General features: G+C 32.3%; 3 protein-coding genes across 11 annotated transcripts; 2 read left to right on the top strand and 1 right to left on the bottom strand.

The window, feature by feature from the left end:
- The first annotated feature begins 3,618 nt into the window (after positions 1–3,618).
- Positions 3,619–8,934, top strand: LOC117223225 (uncharacterized). Of its 3 annotated transcripts, XM_033475417.2 has the most exons (8): positions 3,621–3,780; positions 3,854–3,944; positions 4,369–4,745; positions 5,030–5,320; positions 5,403–5,801; positions 5,868–6,515; positions 7,876–8,094; positions 8,184–8,934. In XM_033475417.2, the coding sequence occupies exons 3-7, from the start codon at positions 4,437–4,439 to the stop codon at positions 8,080–8,082; spliced, it is 1,854 nt and encodes a 617-aa protein (XP_033331308.2). In that variant the 5' UTR covers positions 3,621–3,780; positions 3,854–3,944; positions 4,369–4,436; the 3' UTR covers positions 8,083–8,094; positions 8,184–8,934. The 3 variants fall into 3 exon arrangements, with proteins under 3 accessions (XP_033331300.2, XP_033331317.2, XP_033331308.2); XM_033475409.2 differs by having other exon boundaries at positions 3,619–3,944; XM_033475426.2 differs by having other exon boundaries at positions 3,619–3,944; positions 8,172–8,934.
- On the bottom strand, positions 8,592–12,805 carry LOC117223216 (uncharacterized). Of its 6 annotated transcripts, none has more exons than XR_013033225.1 (4): positions 12,033–12,629; positions 11,310–11,439; positions 9,564–11,222; positions 8,592–9,507 (listed from the first exon to the last, which is right to left on the bottom strand). XR_013033225.1 is itself a non-coding variant. In XM_076521324.1 (4 exons), the coding sequence occupies exons 3-4, from the start codon at positions 10,969–10,971 to the stop codon at positions 10,261–10,263; spliced, it is 639 nt and encodes a 212-aa protein (XP_076377439.1). In that variant the 5' UTR covers positions 10,972–11,222; positions 11,310–11,439; positions 12,033–12,443; the 3' UTR covers positions 10,232–10,260. The 6 variants fall into 6 exon arrangements, 1 of the variants encoding a protein (XP_076377439.1); XR_013033229.1 differs by lacking the exon at positions 8,592–9,507 and having other exon boundaries at positions 10,232–10,739; positions 10,824–11,222; positions 12,033–12,423; XR_013033228.1 differs by lacking the exon at positions 8,592–9,507 and having other exon boundaries at positions 10,232–10,739; positions 10,830–11,222; positions 12,033–12,418.
- A 565-nt stretch (positions 12,806–13,370) lies between these two features.
- LOC117223210 (uncharacterized) lies at positions 13,371–17,448 on the top strand. Of its 2 annotated transcripts, none has more exons than XM_076521323.1 (4): positions 13,371–13,693; positions 14,557–16,746; positions 16,849–16,980; positions 17,054–17,448. In XM_076521323.1, exons 1-4 carry the CDS (start codon positions 13,525–13,527, stop codon positions 17,104–17,106), a joined length of 2,544 nt encoding a protein of 847 aa, XP_076377438.1. In that variant the 5' UTR covers positions 13,371–13,524; the 3' UTR covers positions 17,107–17,448. The 2 variants fall into 2 exon arrangements, with proteins under 2 accessions (XP_076377438.1, XP_033331288.2); XM_033475397.2 differs by having other exon boundaries at positions 14,557–16,752.
- Positions 17,449–18,534: the final 1,086 nt, after the last annotated feature.

Here is an 18,534-nt window from a genome sequence, read left to right as displayed (position 1 = left end):
TATTTGTATTTTGCGCACATCACAATCTGTTTTATTGTCTTCGGTTGATGGACAATATGTATTTGCATCTTGCTCTTTTGGTCAGGTTTCTAAGGTAACAGAATACATTGCATCGGATAGTTGTCGTTTTCACGATTCTACTAGTTGTATCGCTTCCATTGTTCCTTGGAAATGTTGTCCTACTTTCGGTCAATGGCTGTATCAGTTCATTTCCCAATTCTAACAAGAACGAACGTCTTCTGTATAATTTTCTTTCATGCCAAGTTGGATCAATTTCGCGACAGCAAAGCTATTATGTGCAATTATTGCATTACACGTTGTAGAAATGACAAATAAATAAAAAAGCTCAGGTACTTAAAAGCTCAATGCACTTAGTAGGCCCCGATAACTAACAATATACTGAACACTAAAAAATTTCATCAAAATTAGTCAACGAACCTCCGTTAAATTCGTCGCGTTTTCTTTAAACATTGTTTATACGTTCTCAAATGTTCCCAGTTAATATTGACAACGCGTGTGTTCAATTTTTCTGTCACTCCAACTAATGAGTGATCTTTGCAAAAATGTTTTTAGACACTAAACTGATCCCACTAACATCCTAAAAAAATCAAGCAAAGTACAACTTCGTGATCCGTTGCATGTGTTCGTGACGATTTTGTATTTCTCTGTTTTATTCACTGTTTCATCCAAAATTATATTATATATATATAATAAAAAACAGTGAATAAAACAGAGAAATATGTAATCTATATATATTTAACAGAGAAATATATAATCTATAAATTATATTATATTAATCATATTTGCTGGACAGAAATTAGTAGAACCTCGATTATTCGAATCGCCGATATCAGAATTCGTCGCAAATTAGACTCGCAACGGGAATTCGAAACAAAGTTAACCAAACACGAATATTATGCCTACTAAATATGAACGGCGTGCAATTGAAAAGTGAAATAGTGACTTCGTTTCCGCCTTGTACAACATGTCGAAACTCCGTGTCGGTCGGACATTAAAACAGGAACGGAAGTTCGAAACAGTAAGTACTGAACAAACATGAGAACTTCGATTTCCGTAGTAACCCTTAATCCGGCAATAAAGCGCGAGACAAACGGGTCCCGACGGAATTGTTTGAAAGGTTTTCTTTCGTTCCGTTCGCAGGAGCCGAGCGATTTAATAAAAACGCCGTCCCTAACTAGCGCAGAAATTGTCGCAGACAAAGGATCGTGAACGTAACTCGAGAAGTAATGCCGCAAATCGGCCTTCGTATCGGAGCCAGTCCGACTCCTGTTTACCTCAGGGTTGAGAGAAACAACCGGTGTGCATAGGTAATCCCTGAAACGATAAACCCGAAGTGCACGTAAGTGGCATGACGAGCTTTACGCAACACCTTGCCGCGACAAAATGGATATTCCTTGCGCAATGTCTATTAATAAACTAGTCCATAGACAGACGATAATAACCGGCGACAGTGTTGTTCGAGACAAGAATCGTAAATCTCGTCTCAGATTGGCGAACTCGCAACGGTAATACTCGCTTGCTTGACCATTTCTTAACCCGTAACAACCTTTGACTTCCATGTCAACCATCTCAAAAATTACATGACATTAAAATGTCCTGTTTAATCGAATTAAAGTTTGAGAAGTTACGTTTGTACGACATCAACTATAATACATTTTCAGCATTCTTACGTTTTGCGGATCCTGATGAAATTGGGAAGATAAAGTAGATTAACGTACATGTTAATTTTCAAATTTGAGCTGATAATTCCGTCATTCGCGTATGTCGTGTCATGGCAGTCGGAATGTTAACACACAAATATCTAGATACGAGTAATAATATTATTATATATAATAATATATTTATATAATAATAATAATATTATATATTATATTATATATATTATAATATATAGTAATACATAGTAATGCATATAATATATGTAATTATTAAATTATTAAATATATATAAATTATATAAATTATATATATAATTATTATATAATAATTATTAAATATATAGTAATATATAGTAATATATTATTATATATTATATATAATAATAATATTATTCGGGCAACTTTTAAAACGCAATAACCTTTTTTAAATTGGTACTGACTCGATCTTTTTTTTACATGTTAGAGCAACTAGTTTACTAGACAATGTCTGAACGAAGATTTCCGAAAATTGCGAATTGATTGGAACGACGAAAGAATAAAAAGATGGTATCTTTTCTCAACATTTTTGTCTCAGCCTATAACAAAATATTAAACAATGCGTTGTAGATCTCAGTGGCTTGTACACACGATGTAAATTTCATCGAAATTGATTAACGACGATTAATACATTAAATTTATCAAGCTTTCTTTAAACATTGTTCGTATGTTTTTAAATGTTCAAAATTCATAATTAATTATCAATAAATACGCTGTTATTATATTTAAAAAGATCTACAGAACCGCTGTACATAAAAATTATTCGCGTAGCTTTGACGATTCAAGCAGAAAATACTCTTAAATTTGAAAATTTCACCTTATCCTGAAAATTAATTTTCTTAAAAATTGAAACCAATGGAGACAATTGACTTTCGGATTTGCGCTCACAACCAAAATCGCAAAGAGATTGAAATTTGTTGGACAGTGTTGGAATTAGGGATGCGAACTCAAAGAATATTAGTTATTAAACAATTTGTGTCGACATAAATTTGAAAAGCAAGAACAAGAATCTTTAAGGATTAAAAATAAATGCTACATTTTATATTTAAGATAATTCAGCGCCTACTTCTATGTTCGTGATAGCTGAAACTATAGCACTATCGTATCTATTTTGACGGGGTTAGGTAATAGTAACATTTACATATCCCTAGAATATACTAGCGTGGAACAATGCGACAAACTGACAGCAAAAATCCCTAAATGCTAGTGTGCTATTGCGATGTCGCCCGAATCGTCGCCATTTTATAAATCCTTGGGATCATGATGGCGCGACATTTGAATGTCAAACTAACATAGGATCCCGTATGACTGTAATTACTGTATGAATACGCAGTTAGCAACATTTTTCGAGTAGAGTAGATGGTTACTCGAGCAGAGAAAATAATAGAAAAAAATGCCTGTTACGAGAAGGAAAGAATGGAAACTCTTCATTGCTGGTTATTAAAACCAAGCTGCATACTGCGAAGAGAAAGGTAGCTTTAGGAATTTCTCAAGATCGTAAATTAGATTCCAAAGAAAAAGTCCTTTGCTAGAGAAATCAACGAGGAGCAGCTAGATATAATTTATAGATTGATCTTCATAGAATTTCACTCTGAAATACAATTGGAATTAATCACCATAAACAATTTCCTGCTTGTCTTTCCATAAACGTCCCCTACTAACATAATTCTGCATATACCGGATTGTTGTGATTATTTTAACGTGCTCGGAATTTTAATACTTCAGTATTTTGAGGTGTTTTTAAGTACCATTGCCGCGAAGTTATTACGAATTGAACTGTCCGTGTCATCTAGAGGAAAATTCCTGAAACAAGGAACGTGAGCAAATACAAACGATACAACAGTGCAGATCATGCACTTCGCAGTCTAGAATGCAATTATCAGATATATGGTCATAACATCATAACTAGTCATAACATAACATTGGTGCAGCGTGCAGAGGTTCATAGATTGACCATTGCATTGATTACGCTATTATCCGCCATAGTCATCTAAAAAATTATCGACAAGATAAAGTGATCAAAAGAATAACAGCATCAAAACAATAGAAAGTGCAAACTATCAAAAGTTGTATTTATTATCGATATCCGAATTCGTTTCGTCGTATAAATGAAAATATGTAATTATATAATTGTTCCAGAGCTTATTATGGGCTCATAAAGTTATGAGTACATTAAGAAGTGACATGTGATTATTGACATTTGTGGATGGTTATCAAAAATTGATTTTTGGTAAGTACAAATATCATTGAGAATTTAACATCGGTCTCTGAAACGTATTAACAATTTATTTGTCATGGATTATATTAATTATAATAAGATTGTATTAATTTTTGTAATATTCAGAAAGTGTATATATATATATATATATATGTCGTTGCAACATCACGCGCAATTTACTGAAATAGAACGTAATATCGGTGTGATATTTTTATTTATTGCTTACAGCAGTGTATTTTTTGAGCATAATGTAATACATCAATATGATACTGATACCATAATTGTTTTGACATTACAAATTGTAGCGATTAAAATTTATTCTTAAACCTGATTCATTGAAGACCAAAAATTAATTCTAAGAATTTGGGGGGTTGTGTATTTTCAATATACTTTATTAATAGCAGTAATTGTTAAAATAAATATATTGAAATTATAGGTATATTTAGTCTTGGTATCAAAGAACACTGAGACTAAGCTAACGGTTATCTGGATTAAACTTTCAATATGGAATCTAGTCTAGAAAACTCTTTTGTATTTATGCAAGATGCAGGACAGTCAACATCATCTTTAGAATCAGAAAATCATATACAAAGTCTTAATCAGCAATCAAAAAAGGACTTAACTACAAACAATGGAAAAGCTTCATTTGTATTAGATGACTCATATATACATTTAAATGATGCATCAGAAAATTCCAGTATTACTGACCCTTCCAGCAGATCCTTTGTAGTATTGGGTAAAAGTTCAATGGATGTCATTCAACCATCATGTCTTGCATCATATGTTGATATTGAACAAAAGAGCATGTCTATTGTACGTATCAATTAATTAGTTTATAGTTAGGGAGTCTCTTCCTACTTAAATACTGCAATGGAATTAAGTCTATTCTGATGAATTTGAGTACTGTATTGCACTAGAAAATAATTGAACATAAAAAAGTATATTTTATAACACAGAAAATAGGTAAATTGTGAAATGTATAAAGATTAAAGGGAAATATAATATGAGAATAAAAGTAAAAGAGTGGGAAGACCCTTTAAACTCCTAAATTACAAAATTAAAACAAACACATCTCAGAAGTTTTGTTTTCAATGCAGGACTGCAATTCTGTAATAGCTTCATGGAATTCAAATGAAGTACATGATAAATTGAATGAATTAATACGAGAAAATGAGAAGCTAAAAGAAACATTAAAACAAAATAATATGGCTATGAAACAACAGTTTAACAGTGTAGCCAGCTGGCAAGAAGAAATCATGAAAATACATCAAAATCATAAGAAGAAGTTTGCTGAAACTAGAGAATTAATGGAATGTCTAAAAAAAGAAAATGCCGAATTGAAATCAAAAATTACTGGTGGAAATGACAGCTTAGAATCAGCATATGAGGTATGTCATGCTATATTATCCTACCGTTATACCATATTACACATTTTGTTTAATTTATAAATATTATGCATTTGCTAAATAGATGCCTTCCATTAATGAAATGCAAAGTAGCAAGGAAAAAAAGTCTTCGATTTCTGAAGTGGAATTTCAAGAGTCTTCGTTGGGAGACAATTCTCAATTAAAGTATAAAATGCCATCCTTTGCTGCTGAAAAATTAGTTAGTATGTCAAATTTAATGAGTTCTCAATTAAAGCAAGCCATTTCTACAATACAAGAACAAAGTCTTGCTATAAAGGAATTAAAGGCACAACATGCAATGTCAAAATCATATAATTCAAATGATTTGGAACAGTCCATTGCTCATAATACTCCTGAACATGCCAAAGCCGTGGATAAATGTGCAAGTTGTGAACAGTCCTTAAAAGTCCTTAAAAACTCCTTAAAAGAAGTTGATTTTATACTTGAACATAGATTGCAACATGTAAGTGTGTGAACATATGTAAATGATTTTTTATCTCTAAGTTACTTAATAGTATAAATATTTTAGACCACTGCACCAGTACATGTAGAAAGTCCAATAAGTTTCAATAAACACAGCCAACCAACGATCCAACAAATTCAGCAATGGATTTCAAAGGAAATCAAAGCTTGTAGCATGACAAAACATACCTCAGAACTACATACAGAAGATCCACAACCTCGTAAATCATTGGACAATTGTCAAAAAAGTCAAAGCTTGGAATCTAGTTCACCCTCCAATCATGGAAATTTAGAAACTCAGGAATTAGAAAATTATTTTCATCGTTTGCATCAATCTTTGAAGCAGTGTATTTCAAAGCTATATGAAATAGGTGTAGTGCCGAAAGAAGAAATAGAAGAAGACATAAAAAAAGCAGATGTGCTTACTGAATCTCTTATAGATGTAACAGAATCGATAGAGAAAAATGTTGGAGATAAACATTTACAAGAACAACTCAGCGACCTTATCAAAAAGACTAAAAACATTGAAGAAGAAAAACAAAAGATAGAGTGTCGAAGGGAAAATCTTGAAATGGAGTTTATGAAGTTAAGTGCAGAGAAAAAGAAATGTGAAGAAACAATTAATCAATTGGTCACTGAAGTTGGTACTCTACATGAAACTATACAAAAGCAAGAGTCAGAAATAGATAAATATCAAACAAAACTGAGAAACCATGTGAGTTTTCTATTCATGATATTCTTTGCATCATTTAAAAGAAAATATCTTTCATCATTCAATGAATTCTGTTTGGATACTCAATTATTTAAAGAAAAATATCTTTTATGTGCTATGATGGGGTTACTTATTATTAGACTGTGGATCTTTAACATTTTCTTGGCATGTGCAGATTTTTCAAGTGCAAGAAAACGTATACATTAACAAGGTCTAATCGCATTTTCAGTATTTTTTATACAATAAGTAATCTTTTAGTTGACGAAGGAAGCTTTTCTTTAATTATAATTTTTGTAAAGTGACGTATAGAAATGGGAATTTGCATAAAAAGATTCGTTTATTCTTAAAATTGTCATTTACACGTAGTAAAAAAATACAGAAAGTCTTACATATGCTGATTCATACCGGAGAACGTCAGCTCTACTTGCTCTCCACTTGGTCAGTGTGGCGATATTCTGAACTACTTTTTCCTTTTCTATTTAACGCCGCTCGGCTCTAATTTCGGAGATATTTGCAAAAACTGTTGCTACTATCGCATTGTATTCTGTCTAGACGTGCATAACACGGTACCGTGTGCGTACTCCGACAGACTTCTTTCAAATACGATTATGCACCTGCAAGGAGTATATGTATATAACATAACTTTTTAATTTTGATCAAATGTAGAACGTAATCAGAGGTTTGAGATAGGTAGCCTCGCAAAAAATGTCTTCGGAATTAATATAAAATACCGTCAATATTAGTATTAATCAATGTGCACCACAAGAAGGTTCGTAGTCTAACAACACTATGCCATTGTTAGATCTGAGTTAGATCCGGATTAGGTGGGAGGAGGGTTAATAATTCCCTTCGCCATCTAATCCAAACCTATTTCTGTGGGGAAAATTAATTAATAATTAACACGGTTAGACCCCCTACATTTGATCCGAGCTAAAAAGTTTACCCATTATGCATATGTACTACTTGCAGAAAGAAAACAGTGGATGAGCAGTGGTTGACGGCTTACACACACGGTATCGCATTATCCACGTATAGATAGAATTCAATGTGGTAGTAACAACAGTTAATGACGCTAACTGAAAAGGAAAAAGTTGTTGAGAATATCACCCTTTATAACATATTTCAAGGCCATTGAAATCGGTGATGGTGTATGCTTTCAACAATTTCACCAAAGTTTCTTCAAATGACCTCGGAGCTTTCAAGGGCTTACAACATTTATGGGACACCCTGTATATCTTAGACTGTAAATGATTTAAAAGATTGAAAAAGTCGCTATTGTATTTTCAAAACTCCATTATTTTTTTAATCTGTTTCGGTATTTCTATAAGTAGATGTTAACCATATTTTTTTATTCTTAATGCAGGAGGAAAGTGTTAACATTCTGCAAGAACAGATAACAACGTATGAAAAAGATTTTAAGTTGGAACATGGACAAAAAATGATACTTTCTGAAGAGAACTCTAAACTCCAAGACGAATTACAAAGTCAAATAGAGATTATCCAAGACTTACTGTCACAAATTACAGTACTACAATTAAGCCATGGTAATACATGTAGTAGTGACGCATAAATATTAATGAAGGTATTTTTCTAAGGTCCTATTAAATTATTAAAGACTATTAATATTTATGACCCAATTTCTAATGTGATTCTTCTAAGTTCTGATTTTAGGATCCCTGAACGGAATTGTAAAGTCCGCAATGTGTCATCTTCGAGATACAGTAATCTGTCCCTAAAAGACGCAGAATCGGGATTGAAATCGACAGATTTGAGAATACAGTAATTTCTCCCGGATTCGCGCAACTGCAGTATTCTCAGGTTCGCGCTGTGATATTGTTACGGCCCTGTAATTTATCGATTTTCTCGTTACGCCAATGCTAAAGTTCAACGGTGACGGTGACCATGTGCGCTGCGGCATGCTCCGCGGGTTCCTTTGACTCGAATTCCCGGAAGACAACGCATAATACAATGATATAATGATGTTTTTTAATTTTAACGTTTTAAAAGTGATTTTTTGTTAACAAATTGTTAATAGTTTTCCGATTAAGATGAGACCAAACACGATATAGTTTATACAAATATTTTTGATATAGTTTCGATTAATTTATTTACTTAATTCTTAATGTACAATTCATTTGATTTTATTATTGCTGTGATTATATAGTGATTGAATAGTGATTATATAGTAAAATACATTGTTATATATATTAATAATAACTGTACATTAAAAGGCTGCGTTGACATTGTGCATAATTAGATAAGTGCAAATTTATATTCTACATTAAATTGTTTTGTTGCATGTTTAATAACATATTTTTTTCTTGGTGCCATAATATTAGTAGTAAAGATCTGTGTATGTATTTACAGTGTAAAACAATTAAAAAGAACGATTACTAATAACAATATTAATTGACACAATTTATATATCACTAATTATTAATATCACCAATAATAACACTTGACACTAAAAGTTAATAATACTGGTAATAAATTACAATAACACAAAATGATCTGTTTCGGTGTGAATCCGATCTGTAAAGCCGCGGAACTACAAATGTAGGAGGCAACGACCGTTCATGGATAAATTTGTACATTTCTTTTGTGAGTCGCCTTTTATATTGATTTGATGGCCGAAGTGCGTATCAATCAGCATTTTTCGCTATGGTAAAATGACAGAGTCCTGGGTTTTCCCGGGGGTTCGCCCGAGCGTCATGTCGACGAACCGCAAATGGCCATGTGCGACTCTACCTATTTTTTATCTGTTTTCTATAGGCTATTGTCTTTTGTTTTCGTGAAATTTTGCTGTATATAGCCATCGAGGCAAATTGACTTTTACTTTGGTTTCATTGCTTTATGAATATTGCCATTGTTACACCATAAAAACAATTCGAACAAGAGTGACGAGTCGACTCTTGCTCGTAAAAAAACATGGCTTCGATTCGAGCCCTTGTCCTTCAATGCCACATCTGCAACCCATCCATCCAATTTCGAGGACCTCGTATTTAAAGTGTTTCGTTCTTCCTCGACGTTCGACCACCCCAACTCCAAGACCTCTTAAAATTTCAGGGTTGATGGAAAATATATAGTAAACAGTTCTCCTTCACACTCTCCGCCAAACACATAGACTAGTTCCACCGAATCTCCCTCGAATTATGGCATGGAATTGTAGCCGAGTCGTCACTGGCTCCCCAGAATCGCAGTCGAATCATCGTTGACTCTCCGGAATTGCAGTTGAATAGCCACTAGCTCCCCGGAATCGCAATCGAATCGTTGCCTGCTCTCCGGAATCGCAGTCGAATCGTTGCCTGCTCCCAGGAATCGCAATCGGATAGAGGCCCGAATAGCATAAATCCACTGATATTTTCTTTTGAATGACATATATACCTTTTTTGACGTTGCCTTTAATATTTTTCTAATGCTTTTTTTGTTATAATTACAATTTGTGAAATGAAATAAAATCAGTTACTTGCTACGTATAATGAATAAATTTAGTCTAAAGCATGTCGTGTTTGATCACATTTTAATTGGAAGAACCTGACCAATATATATTAAAAAAATTTTCATGTATAAAACATTAAAAATAAAAAAGTTAAGTCATCGTTTTTAAAATCGATAAATTATAGGGCTCTAGCAATAGCACTGCGTCATTCGTGGTATAACAAAATTTCGGCATTTGGGGAGTGATTAGTGTACTCAGTTCATTAATAATACCACGTAGCTTCAATCTGTTACTACATATTTATTAACATCACGTGTTACAATGTCCAATTTTCAAAAGAAATATAAAACGTCGGCTGCAGGTTTCGGGGATCCAGCAACGGTTCGAGTTATTCGCGCTTAAAAGCAGCGGAAGGCACGTAAAAGTGGTAGAGCTGCGTCTTTCACTCAGAACAGAAACATACCTAATACATGTAACCAACATTGCTACTTTCTCTGTTTCACAATCGGCAACTAAACCACGAAATCTTTCGTACTTTTTACTTATCAACAAAGTCGTTTGTCCAATAGCTTGATGAATATGATATTGTCCATCTTCTGTAATATCTATTTCTTCTTTTATTGCTGTGCATTTGTCACACAATTCATTTAGCCTATCTATTTCTCTACTTAGAAGAAAGTGAAATACTGCACAGATATTAAGATTCTTGATGATGTTAAGATTGAAACTACGTTTCATTTGCTCTTCATTTCTAGCATTCCTTTTTCCACGACTAAATACTACATATCCTGGAAAGAAAGCTAGCTCATTAGATAAATCATCATGTAGTGACTTGAGTAAAGTATCATTATTATGAGTTTCTACAATACTACTATTACTATTCTTCTGAGAAAAGTCATCAAATGTTGTGTCAGTTTTTCTAAATAGTAGTTCTTGACTTGGCTCTTTTAAAGACTTGAAGTTATTATTAGTACTATTATTATATATGTTCTCAAGCAATTTTTTGTCATTTTTGAACATTTCTATTTGTTGTTTATGCAACAGTCTCTTTTCTGTTGCTTTTGTGAGCCTGTTTAATGAGAATATCTTCTGCACAAATGGCTATTTTCCAACAATATTGATTGGTAAAGGAAATATGTGTTCACTAACTCCATGCACCACAAAATCATTTCTTTTGGTTCATCTGTTCTATCTTTTCTCCTTTATCACATCTTGCTTTCTATTTAAATAGCCTACTCATATGATCTTCTTCCACAGGTATTAAACTACTTCTGAAATGGAAATGGCATTATATAAGAATAATATTGTCTATACACACACATATATATATATATACATGTATAAAATATTGAATTTACTATCATTTACAACTTGCTGGATGAAGTGCAATTTTTGTACATGAATTCAGCAGTGAATCGAGCAGATTGCAACCTGTGTCACTTGCAGATTTAATATTTTATATACTGGAAGCCTATTTATCTGGAAGATCTTTTCAATAACAAAACATGAAAAAAACAGCTGCATTATTTCGCTGAGGGTGATTTGTTAGTGTATAAGTCAAATTACTGTTATCACTGAAACATTAACTTAAACACATCTTTAATTGCAACACATAATTTTTTAAAATTTATACAGTCATATGAAGTTTTTGCAGAAATGACATATTCAATGGTGAAGAAATTCTATAAACTTTAAGGTAACAATTCTTAAACTTTGATCCATGGTTTCCAGGAAGTAATGGAGCTTGTAGTCGAAAATTCATAAGTGAAACTAAACACTACCTTTTTTATTTCATTATGAAGAACCTAATAACAAAGTTTGACACGCACGCTTTTAAACCTATACACATTACAAACATTGAATCGGATATTATACTTCTAGTGATCAAAGAAATAGTGTCATCTTTTTCACGGCAAAAGGTAATAAATATATTATTTTACTTTCCATAAAAATGTAATTATGTTATAACAGCGTAACCCATTTTTGTTATTAACGAAGCCGGTCTTTGTGAACTAAACTTATAAGATTAACAGCAATAAATAATGAATCATTTTACAAATCATTGTTAAATGTTGAATTACCTGAAATAATCGTCACGTTTTTGTTTCTAGTCAAAGTCGCAGTCCTATATCACTTTTACGTGCCGTTTGCTGCTTTTCAACGCGTATGACTCGAGCTGCAGCTGGATCCCCAAAACTTGCTGCCGGCGTTTTATATTTCTTTTGGAAATTGGACATTGTAACACGTGACGTTAATAAATATATAGAGACAGATTAAAGTTCCGTGGTGCTACTAACGAACAGACTGTTTCAAATCAGAGTTGCCAAAACCAATCGCGTACAGAAAACATGTTCACTTCTAGGCGCCGAGCCAATAACGTGGTAGACCCAAATTACAACGCTCAGAACCGACGGGGAGTAATGATAGTTATTTCTTCGTGGGAAGGTGGCGCCACGGTACTGCTAGCGCGACGCGATCATATTCAACGTCGGCTCAAGTTATTCGCGCTAAAAAAACTGTAGAAGGCACGTAAAAGTGATAGAGCTGCGAATTTCACTAGAAACAGAAACGTACCGAATACATGTAACTAACACTACTCCTTTTCCTGTTAACAACTATTGTGTAAGTTTTCCTAAATAATAGTTCTTGACCTAGCTCTTTTAAAGACTTGAAATTATTATTAGTACTATTATATATTATTTTTTGTAGCCACTTTTTTTTGTCATTTTTTGACATTTCTATTTATTGTTTACGCAACAGTCCCTTTTCTGTTGCTTTTGTGATCCTCCTAGGAATATCTTGGGTGTAGATTGCTGTTTTTCAACAATACTGATTGTAGGTAAAGGAAATATGTTTTTACTGACCCCACGCACCACAAAATCATTTTTTGTGCATCTGTACTATCTTTCTTTGTTTATCACGTTTTGCTTTTCATTTCAATAGCCTAGTCATGCGATCTTCTTTCACAGGTGGTTCTAGTTCTGAGACGGAAATGTCATTATACAAGACTAATATTGTCTATATACATATATAAATGTATTAAAATATGTAGTATAAAACATTGAATTTACTATCATTTACAACTTGTTGGATTAAGTGAAATCCTTTTAGGCGAATTCAGAAGTGACTTGAGCAGAGCGCAACCTATATCATTTGCAGATTTCATGTTTTATCTACTGATAGCCTATTTATCTGGAAGATCTTTTTAATAAGAAACCAGGAAAAAACTGTTGCATTATTTTGCTGAGGGTGATTTGTTAGTTTATAAGTCAAATATATTTAATTACAACACATAAATTTTTTAAATTTATGAAGAAATTTAAGCTCGTAAGGAATGCACGCCACAGTGGCGTGGTGACATCTAGCCCACGGACAAGTCACTATTATTTCTCCCCTCTACTTCTATCTACATGGGTTACATTCGTTCCAATCTGGGTGTACAACGTTATTGGTTTGGCACCCATAAGTGGACATGTTTTTCCTGCAATTGGTTTAGGCTATCCTGTTTTGAAACTGTGGTAGCTGTTCGTTAGTTGCACCACGTAGCTTTAATTCGTTTCTACATATTTATTAATGTCACGTGTTACAATGTCCAATTTTCAAAAGAAATATAAAACACCGGCTGCAAATTTCGGGGATCCAGCTGCGGCTCGAGTTATTCGCGCTCAAAAGCAGCAAACGACACGTAAAAGTGATAGGGCTGCGACTTTCACTAGAAACAGAAACGTACCGAATGCTTCAGGTAATTCAGCATTTAACAATGATTTGTAAAATGATTCGTTATTTATTGTTGTCAAACAAGTCTAGTTCACAAAGTTTGCAAGAACCGGCTTCGGTAATAACAAAAAAAAAGGTTACGCTGTTACAGCCTAATTATATTTTTATATGGAAAGTAAATGATACTATTTCTTTGCCACTAGAAGTACAGTATTCTGATTCAATGTTTGTAACGTGTATCCTTTTAAAAACGTGCGTGTCAAACTTTGTTATTATGTTTTTCGTAATGAAATGAAAAAAATAGTATTTAGTTTCACTTGTGGACCTCCGATTATAAGCTCAACTACTCTCTGGAAACCATGGATCAAAGTTCAAGAATTGTTATCTTAGAGTTTATACAATTTTTTCACCATTGGAATGTCTGTCATTGTTGTAAAAACTTCATATGATTGTATATTCATATGATCAAGTTTTTTTTAATGCATTTCTTATGAGTTTAAATTTCTTAATAAATTTAAAAAATTTATCTGTTGCAATTAAAGATATGTTTAAGTTAATTTTTCAGTGTCAATATTAATTTGATTTGTAAACTGAGAAATAACCCTCAGCAAAAAATGCAACTGTTTTTTTTCTGGTTTGTTACTGAAAAGATCTTCCAGATAAATAGGCTATCAATAAATAAAACATGAAATCTGCAAGTGACATGGTTTACAATCTGTCCAAGTTACTCCTGAATTTACATTAAAAGGTTTCACTTGATCCAACAAGTTGTAAATGATAGTAAATTCAATACTTTATATCACATATCTTAATACATATATATATATATATATATATATATATATATATAGATGATACTAGTCTTGTATAATGTCATTTCCATTTCAGAAGTAGGAGAACTACCTGTTGAAGAAGATCGCATGAATAAGCTATTGGAATGGAAAGCAAAACGCGATAAACAAAGAAGAATAGAACAGATGAACAGAAAGAAAGAATTTGTAGTGCGTGGAGTCAGTAAAAACATATTTTCTTTACCTGCAGACAATATCGCTGAAAAACAGCCATGTGCCCGCAAGATATCACCACCAAAGAGGATCACGAAAGCAACAGAAAAGAGATTATTACGTAAACAGCAAAGTGAAACATCAAAAAATGACAAAAAAGTTGCAACAAAAAATGACAAAAAAGTTGCAACAAAAAATGACAAAAAAGTTGCAACAAAAAATGACAAAAAAGTTGCAACAGAAACGGGTAATAATACTAACAATAATTTCAAGTCTTTAAAAGAGCCTGATCAAGAACTATTATTTGGGAAAACACACATAACATTTGATGACTGTTCTCAGAAGAATAGTAATAATAGTATTGTAGAGACTCATAATAATGATATTTCATGCAAGTCAGAACATAATGATTCATCTAATGAGCCAGCTTTCTTTTCACCATATATAGTATCCAGTCGTGGAAAAAGGAATGCTAGAAATGAAGAGCAAATGAAACGTGGTTTAAGTCTTAACTGTTCATTAAAGGACAATATTCCTACAAAGGATACTATCATCAAGAACCTTAATATCTCGGTTGAGGAGGAAGAACGAACTGCACAGTATTTTCACTTTCTTTTAAATAAAGAAATAGATAGGCTAAATGAATTGTGTGATAAATGGACTGCAATAAAAGAAGAATCAGGTATTACAGAAGATGGTCAATATCATATTCAACAAGCTATTGGGCAAACGACTTTGTTGATAAGTAAGAAGTTCGAAAGATTTCGTGGTTTAGTTGCCGATTGTGAAACAGGGAAAGGAACAATGTTGGTTACATGTAAAGATTTGCAGGGTTTTTGGGATATGATGTATATGGAAATAAAAAATTGTGATTCAAGGTTTGATACGTTGGAACAATTACGTTCACAAGGCTGGAAAGAGAAAGAGTTATATGTTGTTAGCAAGCTTCCAAAAAGAAATAAAACTGCAGTAAAAAAGAAAGTAGTACCTAAAAAGGCAAGCTCATTCAGAAATTTCATAGTAAGAAGAAGAAAAGAAAGAGTGGAAGGAGCAGTAAACACTAATGATATGGAAGTTCAAATCATACACAACGAAAACAAAACCGAAAGGTCAACTGGTTGTAATGATAGTAAACCTTCCTCTGTTAAGCACAAGGTCAGTAAGACAAAGTCAAGTTTGTTGCACGAAGTACAGTTGTTAGCCGCGAAAAAACAACGAAGTTCTTTAGCCAGAATGAAAATAAGTCAAATTTACAAAACGCCACAAGTAACGTTGGACAATACAATATTCTACATAAATTCTGACCAAACTCCGAAAAAGAGTATATTGAAACAACCAAGGAAGTCAAATGAGATAGCATCTGGTTCCAAGTCGGTACATAAAGTTAATTTTGATGACTCTGTAGCTTTAAATGAAATTCCTATTTCCGAAGAAATACAAACAAAAATGGATTTAGCTGCAGCATTATCAAGAATAGATGATCTTAATTTTAATGATAGCATCGAAGATGATGTGCCGGTACATGCAAATTTGAGACTTACCTTTGATGATAGTAGCTCTGAAGAATGTAAAGATGTGTCTGACACGAGTATGCATTCTGAGAAAGAGAAATCAACCAATGAAAGTATAAACATGCCATTAGCAAAAGTAGAATCTGCAGAAACATTAGAATCACACATGCTACTTAATAACTCTATTGATTCATGGCCACGGAGAACTTTAAGAAGACAACTAGCTATAGATGAAAGTGCGGGAGATACAACCTTAACCGTTGTATCTTCTACACCGTTCAATGAAACGGTTGGTTATGTAGATTTAAATCTAATACGTAGCTTGGATACTGAAGAGGAAACACATGAACATAATGAAACTGTAAAAGTCCTAAGGAATAGAAGTATTACCGCGACAAACACATTAACACCAAGGAGGAGATCTAGGAAAATGTCTACAAACAAACAATTAGAATTTAAAGAGAACATTGATTCGAAAGATGGTTTATCTGATGATATTTCCACTATCAGGTTAAATGCAAATAGCAAGACGAAAAAGTTTAAGAGGAGCATTAAATTTTCTGGTAAAGGTGATTTTAGCAGCCTGCTAGTTATCTTTTTTTAAATTTTTTTTGAATGATATTTTTTCGTGAATAATATTTTTTTACAAATGCATCTTATTTCAGAAGAAAAAAGTAATATTTACACAGAAAAAGAAGTGTTCCCTACAACTCCCCACGTCAGGAGTAAAACTCAATCTAACAATAAGAAGAAGAGAAGAACAACTTCTGAAAATCCTATGTCAATTGGTTCACCAGGTACAGTTAATTGCTTTCTATTGATAATTCTAATGAACGAAGATAATTAGTTATTAATATGATTTTATTTCAGCTCCTAAATCCACCAGAAGATCGCTAAGCAGGAATAGAGTCACTTCTGCATAGTAATTAAATTTTCTAATTATAGCATGTATTTAATTAAATCTGTTTATTTATGCCATCAAAACACAGTACAAAACTTTTAAATATTGATCTTATAATATATGACGGGATGATGCTTTTTTATTTTTTAAGTGTTCCGATCATATTATGACATTATTACACACATTATATCATGTATTTACTTTTTTTTACTTACGAGTCTGAAAGAATTCTTTATTTTAGTATATTCGGATCATAGTACAGCATTATTACAGGTCATATTATATTACATTATTAATAATTTCAAAATTCAAGAAGTTATTTCATACTGTTCGAATTTATTTTAATAAAAATTTTTTTGCGTAATTACTTTTTTCTATTTCAAGATGAATATTCCTGGTATTATCCTAAATCTTGATTCCTATATATTTTATATACTGTATTCCTATTTTTGCATACTTTTAGAAGTATGTTTTCCATTTTTAAAGTAGGTTTTCCATAAATGGTTAACTGCAAAATATTTTTGAATGTGCATTTTCCTAACAGAAAGAAGTTTCTATTTTTCTATTTAGAAGTCCGTTGATATTTTTCGTCAAATCATTAAGTTTTTGAGAATTCAAATTAATGGAGACTACTCTTGATTTATAACAATATTTTGTAAAGGTTTTCATACTTTACTATACTTAAGTGCTGAACGTTACAAATATTGTTCTACGTATCGTATTTATTTTTTAAGATATTGTGACAGATTGAGTAAAAGAGTAGTTCATCCTTACAATTTGACGCAATGCATACGCGTGTACACTATTATGAATAAAAAACGAATAAGCTTAAATATGTAGTCAAATTTTTTACCTCATCATAAATGTATAAACATTAACAACAATTATCTAGCCTAATAGAAATCCTTAATATGTAGTTGTAAATAACAGTTCTTTGCTCTAACAGTTCTATTTGTTAATCAATATCTTGAATCAATTGTATGAATCAAGCTTAAAATTATTTTTCGAATTCAAGAGCATTTTTACTGTAATTTAAAATGTAAAGTACATTACGAGAAAATATTCATATAATTTTTTTTACAAATGCTTCGAATTAACAATACACAGTAGAATTCCAGTTTGCAATGAATTCCAAGTATATGAACTTGGCGCTGAGCTCTTATTACATAAATATATGAACGAGAACTGCAGTGAATCAGCGGATCTGGTTTGTTATATGATCGCACATAGCGTAAATAAACAAGATAAGATCAGAGATATCATAATACTTGCAGCATTAAATAAAGCGACTAAAAATTGGAGAAGCACGAATTTCATCAGCGATTTCTGCAATAAATCGCAATGTAGATAACAATTTGTTAGCATCAGAAAAGTGTATTTGTTAATGATGAATATGTTAATAAAAAGAAACAAGAAAAGAATGTCAATTCTCGAGGAGAATAACGAATTG

This window comes from Megalopta genalis, chromosome 4 (assembly GCF_051020955.1).
Source record: "Megalopta genalis isolate 19385.01 chromosome 4, iyMegGena1_principal, whole genome shotgun sequence".
NCBI lineage: Eukaryota > Metazoa > Arthropoda > Insecta > Hymenoptera > Halictidae > Megalopta > Megalopta genalis.
This window is presented reverse-complemented; position numbering and strand designations above follow the sequence as displayed.

Coding starts and splice junctions, on each gene's coding strand:
- LOC117223225 (XM_033475409.2), top strand. CDS start 4,437: ATGGAATCTAGTCTAGAAAACTCTTTTGTATTTATGCAAGATGCAGGA. Junction 5,802..5,867: donor TTGAACATAGATTGCAACAT/GTAAGTGTGTGA, acceptor TAAATATTTTAG/ACCACTGCACCAGTACATGT. Junction 6,516..7,875: donor AAACAAAACTGAGAAACCAT/GTGAGTTTTCTA, acceptor TTCTTAATGCAG/GAGGAAAGTGTTAACATTCT.
- LOC117223216 (XM_076521324.1), bottom strand. CDS start 10,971: ATGTTCAAAAATGACAAAAAATTGCTTGAGAACATATATAATAATAGT. Junction 10,415..10,486: donor ACTTTGTTGATAAGTAAAAA/GTACGAAAGATT, acceptor TACATGTATTAG/GTATGTTTCTGTTCTGAGTG.
- LOC117223210 (XM_033475397.2), top strand. CDS start 13,525: ATGTCACGTGTTACAATGTCCAATTTTCAAAAGAAATATAAAACACCG. Junction 16,753..16,848: donor CATTAAATTTTCTGGTAAAG/GTGATTTTAGCA, acceptor ATCTTATTTCAG/AAGAAAAAAGTAATATTTAC. Junction 16,981..17,053: donor TATGTCAATTGGTTCACCAG/GTACAGTTAATT, acceptor ATTTTATTTCAG/CTCCTAAATCCACCAGAAGA.